Here is a 12,228-nt window from a genome sequence, read left to right as displayed (position 1 = left end):
ATGTTTCTCTACTATTCAATAAGCTTATGCCACGTGTATGTCTTAACTTGGCTATCTTTTTGGCCTTTTTAAAGATATAATCATGTACCACATTATAATGCTAGTTGCTTTTGTATTTCTAAGATGTTTACACAAATGCAGAAACAAAATCTGAATTATAGTCTAAAAAGTAAATCTGGCCTCTAGTAGCTCAACAGCTCCATCTTCCTGCTAGAATCCCCAACACCCTGCTCCCCAGCACACACAACCCCTCCGCTTCCCTGACACAGCAGCATGAAATACAACCAGATGTTAAGTGTACATCATACATTTATTACCAACAACCCTCTCAACTCCAAAATTGGGCACAGGGATTAAAAATAAAAATTCATTGCACTACTTAATAAAGCATTACTAGTTAACTTTCATAAAAAATGTACAAACTTTGTTAAAAATTTATCAAGCCTTCAAATGATTTGGTTACAGATATTTATAATACATACATTTAAAACTATGTTAACTGATACAATGGAATATTATTTGAGGAAATGACTCAGCAAATGATTAAAAAAAAAAAAAAGGCACCCCTGTAAGCTTTTGCAATCTGCAACCACAGCAAAATGAGGTAACCCAATGGACCAACAGGGGAAACAGCTTTCTAATGAAGGCCTGAAGATACCTATAAAAAATATTCTCGTGAGTTATAGATCTCATTCGAAGTATTTAAGAGGCCCAAATTTAAGAATCTTAACAAATCACATTCAAGAGAGTGTATAAAATCTAAATATGCTTCCCCATTTTTCAGATTTTGCTCAAAAAAATTCAGGACAGAAAATCCTAATGAGATCTTGATACCTGGAGGCCTTGAATTTGTTGTTTTGTTCTGTTTGGGGGATGGTAGTGGCTGGCAAAAAAAAAAAAGGGGGGGGGAGGAGTAGGAAAGAAAGAAAAAAGAAATCAAAGATGATAATTCATACCAACCCCCACCCCCCCCAAACAAAACCCCACAGCAGAATTAAGATGGTAAAGCCAGTACTGTTTTAGGAGGGAAGAGGAAGAAGGCAACACACCTCATCTGCCTGCTATCTAGTGCACCACCCAAGGTGACAACAGCTGGGCACAAATCCACTGTTCTTGCTTTTACCAGCCACAGCGCTGCTCACCGTGGCTAATCTGAGCTGGTTCAGAACACACGCACCTATGCTCCCAGTTATGTACTAACCACTCGACAAGCAAGTCTGCACACATCTCTTTTAAGAGCCCCATGCAAAGACAAGACATTTCCAAAGAGAGATCAGCCACAAGAGTGCAACAATTCAGGATTTTACCAAAATAGACCCTGCTGCCTCCTTAAATTGCCAACTGCCTCTCAAAATTCTAGGGAAAAGAGATGTTATGACAAGAATTCATCGTCAAAGGGAAGAAGAAAGAGCTACTTTTCCTAGTCATTAGTACAATGTGCCTTGTTAACTAGGTATCTATATAAATTAGAAAAAGTGCTTTACTTGCATGCTTCAATAAAATGAATACTGAGTGTAGTAGTGTTATGTTAGATCTGTACAGATATAAATTTTTTTGCAGCTATATAAAAGTCTATGTATAAGATGGGCTTTTGCCGTTTTTAACATGATTTTTTAATAAAAAAAATAAAGATTAAACTATACGTGATTTGTAATGTAGCTGATTATTATGCCAATAATTTTGGTCTTTAACAAACTTTGTATTCATCAGGAACAGGTGGGGGATGTCCTAATGACTTAAAAGTAACGTGTGCATTTTACCACTGTTTAGATGTATTTCTGATGCAATGACAAGTACAGGGGCAAACAGAAAGTATGCAAAATCCTACCTGTATGACTAGATAGAGGCAACAGTGTCTGGAAAAGGGCAAAATTGTGCTTCTGTGTAAACTGACTTTACTGAACTCTAAGCTGTGATGAGCTTACAGACTCCAAGGGAAGGCAAGTGGCATGGCAGTACTAAGTAGTTAACACTGTCTGAGTAGAAAACTGACACAGAGCAACTGAAAGTTGAGTGAGGCTGGCAGCAAATCATCACAGTCCTGACTGGGATCACGCAGCTTGTGCTCCTGCAAAGCAATGACATCAACTGCAGGGAAGAGGCAGACAATGCTGAACACACAAAGAATGAGAGAGGAACCTAAACACTGCTGGAGGATGAATTTAAACAACCTGCATTATACACAATGAATCTATTTAAAAAAACCCCCACATAGCTATGTATTGAAATACTTCAGGTCATCTAAATGAAGGTCAATTCCTGTTTTACACCATTATTTTTTATACAAAAATCAAATCTTCATTTATACTGCAAGTATTCTGGACACCTGGTATTATATTAAATTTTTCTCAAACAAAATAAAAAGAAAAGCAATAAAACATCAAAGCACAACAGGTCCAAGGAACGCGAGCTGTCACAGCACTTGATCCATCCTGGAAACCAGGGTTTCGATGAGAAGCACATTTACTGAGAGAAGCAGAACCAGACAACTTTCAGAATCGGAGCTTGGCAGATGAATTAACACAAACAATACAGTTTTCTTAAAACAACTTAGTTGCCTATGGGAGCTTAAACAAAGAACACATACCAGAAATCAAGCTGAGTTAGCTAAGCGATTTTGTTCTGGTGGAAGTCAAGGAAGTGAGACTTCATGGGACCAGTGGTATTCTTAGAAATATATTACTCAAATATCTTCAGAATAGACTACAAATCTAAACATAAAAAAAAAAAATCACAAGTACTTCCTGTAAAAAGCTTACTGGAAATATAAAGGAAAAAACAAGAAAGTATCAACATTCAAATCATTGATTGAAATGCTAATATTGCTAACTGATGATGTATGATATTGCACCTTTTTTTTTGGAAACAGCAAGTTGGAGATTTTTAAAAAAGTTTTCACAACAGAATCAAAAAATTAGGTTCATGGAGTGAGAAATCTGTTACACTTTTTGTCTTACGTGACCCACTTGGGACCACCGACAAAGAGAAGGTGACGACAGCTGCCTGAAGCAAAGGAAAAAGGCTTTTCTCATTCCATTCATTGGGAGGAAAGGGGATGGAGTATCCAATGCTTTTCATTGATGCACCCTTAGCACTCAGTGTGCAACAGCAAACACAGGGGAACCAGTGTACAGTACTAGTGCTGTTTAAATAACACACCAGATTATACATTGCAGCATAATTAAAACTACACACACATTCTTGGTACATGCTGGTATATAGGATCTCATACACACGTAGCTACCATGCCCTCACACAAGTAGTTACACACTCTCTCACACACAGAGATACATTTATCGTCAACAACCATACGTTGCATTCATTTCCACTCACAGTTTCTGAAGGCTCTATATAAGGTAGATTGCTATATCATCTGGAGCTACCACTTTTTATAAAAGCACATGCTAAAAGATCACGTCCACTGTAATCTTGCAGCAACACTCGGAATGATCACACAAAAACCAGGGAATGTTAGTGCACACACAAAAGTAAGCTAAAGAAAAAGTCTTTGGAGTTCCAATCACACGGTTAGTATAACAATCCCATAATTATGAAGACTAATTGTAAGCTTTTATAGTTGATTAAGTCACACAGTGCAAAGAAAGGTCCATTGACCCTTTTGGTAAAGGGAGGGCTGGAAGCCACACAGATTAAAGTTCAATGGATAGTCCGTATATACATGTGATGAGGAACACCCAAACTGCATTTGTGCTCTTAGGTTGGTCATTCTGAATCCCGATGCACTTCTGAAGCATCAGCTCGGCAAATTGGGCAAGTGCGATTTGCCTAAAACACAGAAGAGAAAACTTAGTCTGAATTGTGACTCACACAACGAAACATTAAAAGCAATGGAACTTGTTACTTTCCATACAGTTTCTACATTCCGTTTTTAAGAGGGTAGGAAGTAATCATTTAATGTCTTTAAAAAATACCCCAATAAACACCCCAGACTTAATTGCCTGTGATTTTTTGTTCTATTTATTTATTCACAAAAATAGGCTGTGTTGTAAATATAACCATTTCTACAGCACTGAGTTATTTTATTTTTTAAAAAAGATTTTATTTATCTTTAGTGAGAGGGGAATGGAGGGAGAAAGAGAGGGAGAGGAACATCAAAACAGGTTGCCTCTTACACGCCCCTATCTGGGGACCTGGGCTACAACCCAGGCATGTGCCCTGACTGGGAATCAAATCTGTGACCTTTTGCTTTGTGGGATTGATGTCCAACTCACTGAGCCACAGCAGTCAGGGCTACTTTTAAATTTTTCGTAGATTTTTTTTTTAAAGGGCAAGTTTCACCATACAGATAACATTAATCCATCAGTTGAGACAAATTTAATAACTGGCCTAAAAAACTCCATCTCAACAAATGGCACTACCATTTGCTGAGTTGCTAAAGCCAGAAATATAGGAATCGCCTGCTCTCTTACTTTCTACAACCCATTATTCTTCACACACTCTCATTTCTTTATTCGATAACTTTCAAATCAGTCCTTTTCATTTAATTGCCACATTTGTTCTCCGTCTGGCTCAGAACACCCTTATTCCATCTCCCTGTCCCTCAGAAACTATTTATTGCAGTCCATTCTCTAACCAGGCGTGTCCAACCTGCAGTTCTACAGGCTGCAATGCAGCCCAGGATGGCTGTGAATGTGGCCCAACACAGAATCGTAAATTTACCTAAAACATTATGAGATTTTTTTTTGTGATTACATGTCGCAATGTATTTAATGTGTGGCCCAAGACAACTCTTCTCCCAGTGTGGCCAAAAGGATGGACACCCCTGCATCTAAATAATGACAAGTGATCTTTCTAAAACACAATCTCAACCCTAACCTTCCACATCACTTTCAAGATCAAGTCCAAATTCCCTCACACTTCACAGGGACTTCACAATATGTCAGTAACTGGTTACGTCTCTGCACATCTGTCTCTTCTCTTGCTTCTCTCCCTTTCTCCCTCCTTCCCGCCCCCCCCCCCCCCCCCATCATACTCTAGCTGTCAGCCATATGGTACCTGCGGGTTTCCAATCATTCTCTGTTCTCAATGTCCAGGCTGAGCATTTTCAATGTTTTCTTTTCCTAAGAAGTCCAGATTCTTCGCCTTCAGGATTCAGTTCGGGCTAAACTAGATACCCTTAATCTGTGCTCATCTGTCTTCCTCACCAAACAATAAAGTAATCTAACCCAGTGTTACCATCTCCTAATCAGAATACTTAAAAAAAATCCTACAACATAAAGTTGACTATTTAAATTATTTTATTGCATTATATTTTTATTCTATTATAAAAAAAGGAAAATCAGAAGCCCCTGAAATAATTGTGTTAGGTATAACAACTATCAGAATTTGTGTATTTGCACCCCCTCCATAACTATAAAGGAGAAAAGGGTCAGAGAATTAAATATAAGCACTAAAGGTTTATGTCCCATGTAAATCTCCGACAAAGGAGCTCCAGTGAAGTCCCCTTCTAAACTTTTAGAGGAAACTGGCTTAACAAGTCCAGGCCTTGCCTGTACATACCATGAGAAAATTAGGACATGCTGATTATCAAGGAAAACAACGAATCTTCAGGTTTTACAAAATCCCTCCCATGGTGATGACTGTAGTTAATTTTGGCTGGCCTTTCCTCTTCATTTCCAGAAATCATACTGGAACTGCGGTTCGCTTTTACCTCCTTACCCACCCCCTCCACCAACCATGGACGTACACTACGTAAACTATGCTCAACAGAAAAGCAAATTCAACGTTACTCTCTTCACAGATGCCATGACTTTACCTTAAGCCATTTGTCGACACACTTGGCATGGAACTCGTGGTTACAGGGTAAAACTCTAAGTAGCTGCCTTGACTCAAAATCACACATGCATACTACACACCTAGAAAAAGCAAAAAGATCATTTAATCAAAAAACCAAGTGGTTTTCTACTCTGTTATGACGGCTGAAGTCCACAAAACCACTTACCGCCCCGCCTCACTTATCAAAATGTCATTTAAATTTTAAGCAAAAAAAAAAAAAAAAAAAAAAAATCATGATGTTAAGACATTTAGTAAAAGTATTTTTCTTTACTGAGATCATCAAGGAACTCTCTGGTTTAACACCCAAGACAGTCTTTTTTTTTTTTTTTTTTAAACTTTATTTATTTTTAGACAGAGGGGAAGGGAAGGAGTGGGAGAGAAACATCAATGTGTGTTTGCCTCTTGCACTCTCTGCACCCGGGACCTGGTCTGCAACCCAGGCATGTGCCCTGACTGGGAATCAAACCAGCGACCCTTTGGTTCACAGGCCGGTGCTCAGTCCACTGAGCCACACCAGCCAGGGCCCAAGCCAGTCTTAATACTGAAGGTACTATAATTTTCAACAAACGGTGCTAGAACAACTGGATAGCCATATTAAAAAAAAAAGTAAGCCGGACCCCTACACCTCACAACATACAAACATGAACTAAAAAATGGAGCAAAAGCTTAAATGTAAAAGCTAAAAACTATTAAATTCTTAGAAATGGAGTAAATATTTGTGACCTCAAAAGAGGCAATGGTTTCTTTGAGATGATAATAAAAGCATAAGAAACAACAAAAACAGGTAGATAAATGGCACACTTCAGCAAAATAAAAAACTGTACTTTAAAGGACATCATCAAGAATGTGAAAAGATAACTCACAGAATGGGAATTATTTTTGAAAATCAGTTAAATGGCTTGTATGTATAACACATAAATGACTTCTACAACTACAACTCAAAATTTGAAAACAAAACAATTTAAAAATGGACAAGGGATGTGAACATTTTTCCAAAGAAGATATATGAACAGCTAATAAAGTACAGTAAAAGAGCTCAAAATCATTAGCCATCTGGAAAATGGAAATCAAAACCTCAATGAGATACCACTGCACCCCACTAGGATGGCTAGAATCAGCAGACAGACAATAATAAGCATTGATGAGGATGTGGATAAATTAAAATTTACCCTGTTGGTGGGATGTAAATGGTATAGCCACTTTAGAAAAACTAGAAGTTCTCAAAAAAAATAATTACCGTATGATCCAGTATACCTAGATACCCAAGAGAAATCAAAAGATATCCACAGAAAAACTCTACACAGGTATGCCCCACTTTTCAAAAATTGGTGTTATACCACTTTGGCTTTGTTTAATTAAGACCTACATTGGTACCTGTTTTTGGTAATCAAAATAAATCTGAGAAATATTTTTGCTTTTACAGAAAAAAAAAGTGAAATGCAAAATTAGCATTCAGTATTCGTTTTACAGCAAGCACCCCAAGGAGCAAGAGTGGCCTCACCATCTCCTTTCCTAGCACCTCAGCGTCCAGCCACAGCTTTGAAATGTGTCTGTGAGCACCTGTGCTGTATCTGAATTTATTTTGTACATCTGTTAGCAGGATGTGTCCTAAGGTATCTGAAAAGCCCATGACAGCTTATAAGGATGCTTAATACAAAACTAGATGTAATTGAGCATTTAGATCAGGGTGAACAAAATAAGGACACTGTGTGTGTGTTGAACTTGCCTTCATCCATCATTCATACTATTTACATGCAGAGAAAGAATCCTGAAAGCTGCCGAAGTTACTAGTGGTTCTGAAGAGCGAATGCAGTGGCAAGAGAAAAGGTTGTGTACTGAACCCAAACCAACAGTAGAAGGCCGACAGTTACGTCACTCAGGAACTGAACAGGAAGCCCCTGCCTGAGATTTTCTACATGACTGACAGTTCTGCAATGACTGTGGAAAAGTATGGCTTTCACTTTGAAAGAGCTCCTAAGGTTTTGGGCTGGTTTGCAGGAGGATGTTTTGAGTGCCTACTATGAAGTTTATGATAGAAAAATCTATTGAGTAACAATAAAATACTAAAAAAAAAAGAAAAAAATCTGTGAGGCTAAGCAGCCAAACATACTGTATTTCAAGCCTTCCACATATCAGTCAACCACAGCAGAGGACAAACCTTGACCTCCACATTCAGGCACGTGATGTAGAGGGTGTAATTGGTGACCTGCCTCCTCTGATGAAGTCAGACGAGAATGACATGTTAACAGATGACCCTCTTTCTCTCTCCTACAATCTTCACAGTCTCCTGTGCCCCCCCACCCCACCACCTCAGCCCAACACACCCCAGCACCACCTCTCAGCCAGTTCCAGTGAGCTCCCAGGCTTCCCAATGCTGCTAAGTTAAGGTAACTGCTTCTTCACTTTATACCATTTGGGCTTCTGAAAGGTTTCATAGGCACACACTAATTTCAGAGCAAAGGAAACCTGCACGTGAATGTTCAGAGCAGTATTATTAATACCAGCCAAAATGTGGACACAACCCGAATGTCCATCAACTGAGGAAAAGATAAACAATATCCAGTGTATCCATACAATGGAATATTATTTGGTGACAAAAAGGAATGAAGTACTGATACAAGTTATGATATGATGAACCTTGAACACAAGCTAGTGAAAGAAGCCAAACTCAAAAGAGCATATAATGTATGATCCTATTAATCTCTAACAAGTTATCTTTGACTCTCAAGCTTTAATTTCATAAAGGTAGAGAAGGAAATTTAACACAGTGATGTCAGAAAAATGTACTTACAAAGTCTGTTCTGACTGGTGGTTGTTAGGGTTGAACCGGTAAGAAGGAAGCTGTTCAATATCTGCTTTAGTCAGTCCTCGTGGCTTAGCCTCTCCCAGTCGCTCTGCCAGGTTTAAAAGGGCCTGTTGATGAAAAAGGAGACAGATTTTAATATCTATATTTTTCTATTACAATAATTTTATTAAAAGCTTTTATTGTGGGAAATTTTAGATATATACAAAAGAAGTGATACAGCATAATGAACTTCCATATGTCCATTACCCAGGCATAACAATTCATGGCTACTTTTATTTCACTTATTACCATCTACTTCTAAACACCGGATTATTTTCAAACAAAACCAAAACATGGGATTCACTGGTAAATAGTTCTGTATATTTAAAACAGCCTGTCAACACCAGCATTTCTGACATTCTGGGTGGATAAAATTTTATTGTGGGGGTGGAGCTCTGTAGGATGTTGAGCAGCATCTCTGGCCCTACCTGCTAAATGCCAGTAACCACCTGCACCACCACTTACAACAAACAACAATGTCTCCAGATGTTGCTCAATATCCTCTTGGGGATAAAATTGTCCCCAGGTGGAGAACCACCACTCCAAAAAAAATGAAAGACTTTTTTAAAATCAGAAAACCACAATATCATCACACCTAAAAAATTAAAAATTCCTTAATATCAAATGTCTGATTGTTTCAATTACTTTCAAAACACTTTTAAAAACTTTATTCGAATCAGGATCCAAATAAATCCATTTATTCCCATTGCTTGATGTGTCTCTCAAGTATCTTTTGCTGACTGAACCCCCCCTGACCTGTTTCCTTGTCCCCTGTATTTCCTATAAATTGGTGGATCTGACTATTTCAATCATAGCTCATCACACCTAGGTGTTATGTTAGCAGTCACTAATGAAATACTGCCTAGATTCATTCATTCTTAAAGACAGAAAAATGATAATATTCTAATTCTACCACTTTCATTTATTAGATGAAATACTTCTATATTGAGCAACTGCCCCACACCAAAATGTATTCAGTAGTATGATGTACATACAAAGTGCAGATGAGTAAGGCCACTGAGTTTTCTTTTTTGAAGTATCACTATGAACTCATGAATTTTAGCATAGTCGGTGTTCGCATATGTTGCAGCTATTGCGCTTACTGATTTTATACAAGTATCTCCTTTCTCCCAGTTTGCAATGGCTCTAATTATTCATTCGCTTTACTCCAAAATCAGTCAGCCCTTCGTGTGCTGCTTCCCCTCTTTACAGGCTGCCACAGCGCTAAGAGAATGGGTGGCAAAGAAATGATGAGACAATGAGAGGAACAATTTCTTGAAAAAAATCTCAATAACTAATGCTGTGACAGCGGTGCTTTAATGTGATGATGCCACAGTGCTGTTATTGGTACAGCTTCATCTGGAGAACTGGGTCACCGAAAACAGACTGCTCGTCCTGTGAACTGTATGCCCCTAAGTCCTTCTAATGCCAGGATAGCACATTGTTAAATTTAATTGGTGCTGATTACAATTTGCATATAAAATTTATGACAGCTGATCTCTATTATACATCTATTATATGTACTATAGGACACTCAGGTCAACTAACACAAGTATGGCAATTATATTCAATAAAATATGTTCATTAAGCCCTTATTGAATGGAAAATGTTATGATAATCAAGCCCTCAACAATTTATATGATCCAGTCGGCAAGACAACATGATTATTATGTGTGGTTTTATAAGAATAGAAAGGAGGGAGAGACTCACTGAGATGTGATAATGAACTAGAAATGCCATTCATAGAAGCAGTTTGATGGCTTTGTTTGAAAATGTGGAAGAAAGGGGAAAGTAATTAGGCAGAAGGAGCAAAGGCAGCAAACGCACTTAGGCAAGCATGAATAGGGCAGACTCAAAAACTGGCTGAGTACTCTGGACTAGGGCATATTTCAGATGTGCCTACAATGATAAAACCAGAAACGCAAGTAAGACTTTCTTGATTGGATTAAAGTATGACTCTGCAGAAGATCAAACCTATTCAACCCAAAATACAGTTTAGAAAGAGATTCCAATGCCAAATACAACATTTTCTTCTTATGCTGGGATAGTATCACTGTTTCCCCCCCACTGGTATGTATATAATCTCTTCAATGCAGAGCTGTCCTTTCAGCAACATAATTTAAGACTTAATTTGAGTACAGAATACCTAAAGGACAGATAACCAACTCCTTTTCTTACTGCTCTGTACAAAAGTAACATGAACAGTGTTCTACAAACATACTGGGAAATTATCACAGCCCCTTTCTCTCTCAAGAAATCTGGAAATGGAATCCAAAGAATACTGCAATGTGATTATATTTGTACCAAAATGGTTGCATAATGGCATTCTGAAAACTAGAGAAGAATTTAGCAGTTGGCCTGGTCTCTTCCACATGGAAAAAAAAAAAAAAAAATCAAAGGCACTTTAAAAGAGAAAGAGAGAGGAGAGAGGGTGTGTGTGCGTGAGCATGTGTATCTCCTCCCTGTCCCCGGGGGGTTTGATTCACCTAAAAAAAGGTGTTCCAGCACAGATGTCCTGACTAATGGTGGTTTGGCTTATGACTTTTCCACTGTACAGTGATGTGAAAGCAACACGTGTCCGGTAGAAACCAGCTGGGCTAAGCTATGATGTTCAGTAGTTTAAATGCATGTCAACTGATGATAGTTTCAACCTAATGCTAGATTTGTCATGACGTAACCCCACCATAAGCCAAGGAGCATCTGTGTTCATACTGTATAAACACAGACCACGTGAGGCTGGGATGAGAAAGACAGCTGACAGTATCAAAACCAAGTCATACAGTCACTCACATTCAACACATCCAAGTTTGCCTTCCGACCCCGAAACTGCACCTCCGATTCCTAACTTCAAATAATCGAACATCAACATCATCTGAGCTAGATGATGTCGACTACTTGACCTACTGTCACCTTCTGCCTTCTTTCTGGGATAGGGCAGCTTTTTGTAGAGCATCTTTTGCAACCCTCCCACCCACACCCTTGACACTACCATAAACGATTCATTCAGTAATCAAATCCTGTTGATTCAAATGTTAAAAATGTCTTTGAATGTACTCTATTTAGAGTTCCCACAGTTCAAACTTGCATGATTTTATAATTCATTGTCTGACCTACACAGGTCTCCCTACCACTAACTCCTTAACCTCTCCCATCTATTTCCATTACGCTATTAGCAGAATTTTGACTCAAAGGTAGAGATCTGATACCATTAGCACCAAAAAATTTAGCCCCTCCTTCCTCTCACAGTTCAGAATTATGTCCATTCCCTACGATGATACTCAAGAACCACCAGCTGAGCTGTCTAGTCAAATCTCAATTTGTCCCTTTCGCCTTACCTACAGCCTGCACGCGGGTCCTCAAGAACATCCCGCTTTCCTGCCTCAACCTTACACAGGAGAAAATTTTCCCAACCTTCAAGAACTGGCTCAAACACTTCTGGCTTCCACAAAATTTTCAAGCACATCTATGCATAATTCACTGTTTTCTCATTTACGTTCTCTCACAGCAGTTGTATGCAATTCCGACAGAGCACCAAAAGTTGGTCTTGTTACTGGAGCGGTGTGGTACATGACAAAATATCCTTAAGA

The 12,228-nt window shown here is 38.5% G+C and overlaps 1 protein-coding gene across 11 annotated transcripts in view; it reads right to left on the bottom strand.

Annotated features, from left to right (window-relative positions):
- Nucleotides 1–291: 291 nt before the first annotated feature.
- Nucleotides 292–12,228, bottom strand: part of RNF38 (ring finger protein 38) — a 118,567-nt gene continuing 106,630 nt past the window's right edge. For all 11 annotated transcript variants that reach the window (XM_024560273.4, XM_045195095.3, XM_045195096.3 and 8 more), the window contains 3 exons: nt 8,588–8,709; nt 5,777–5,876; nt 292–3,786 (listed from right to left, as the gene is read on the bottom strand). In XM_024560273.4, coding sequence (XP_024416041.2) covers nt 3,724–3,786; nt 5,777–5,876; nt 8,588–8,709 — 285 coding nt within the window. In that variant the 3' untranslated portion in view covers nt 292–3,723. The remainder of the gene's footprint in view (nt 3,787–5,776; nt 5,877–8,587; nt 8,710–12,228) is intronic.

Source organism: Desmodus rotundus, chromosome 1 (assembly GCF_022682495.2).
Source record: "Desmodus rotundus isolate HL8 chromosome 1, HLdesRot8A.1, whole genome shotgun sequence".
In the NCBI taxonomy this organism is placed as follows: Eukaryota; Metazoa; Chordata; class Mammalia; order Chiroptera; family Phyllostomidae; genus Desmodus; species Desmodus rotundus.
This window is presented reverse-complemented; position numbering and strand designations above follow the sequence as displayed.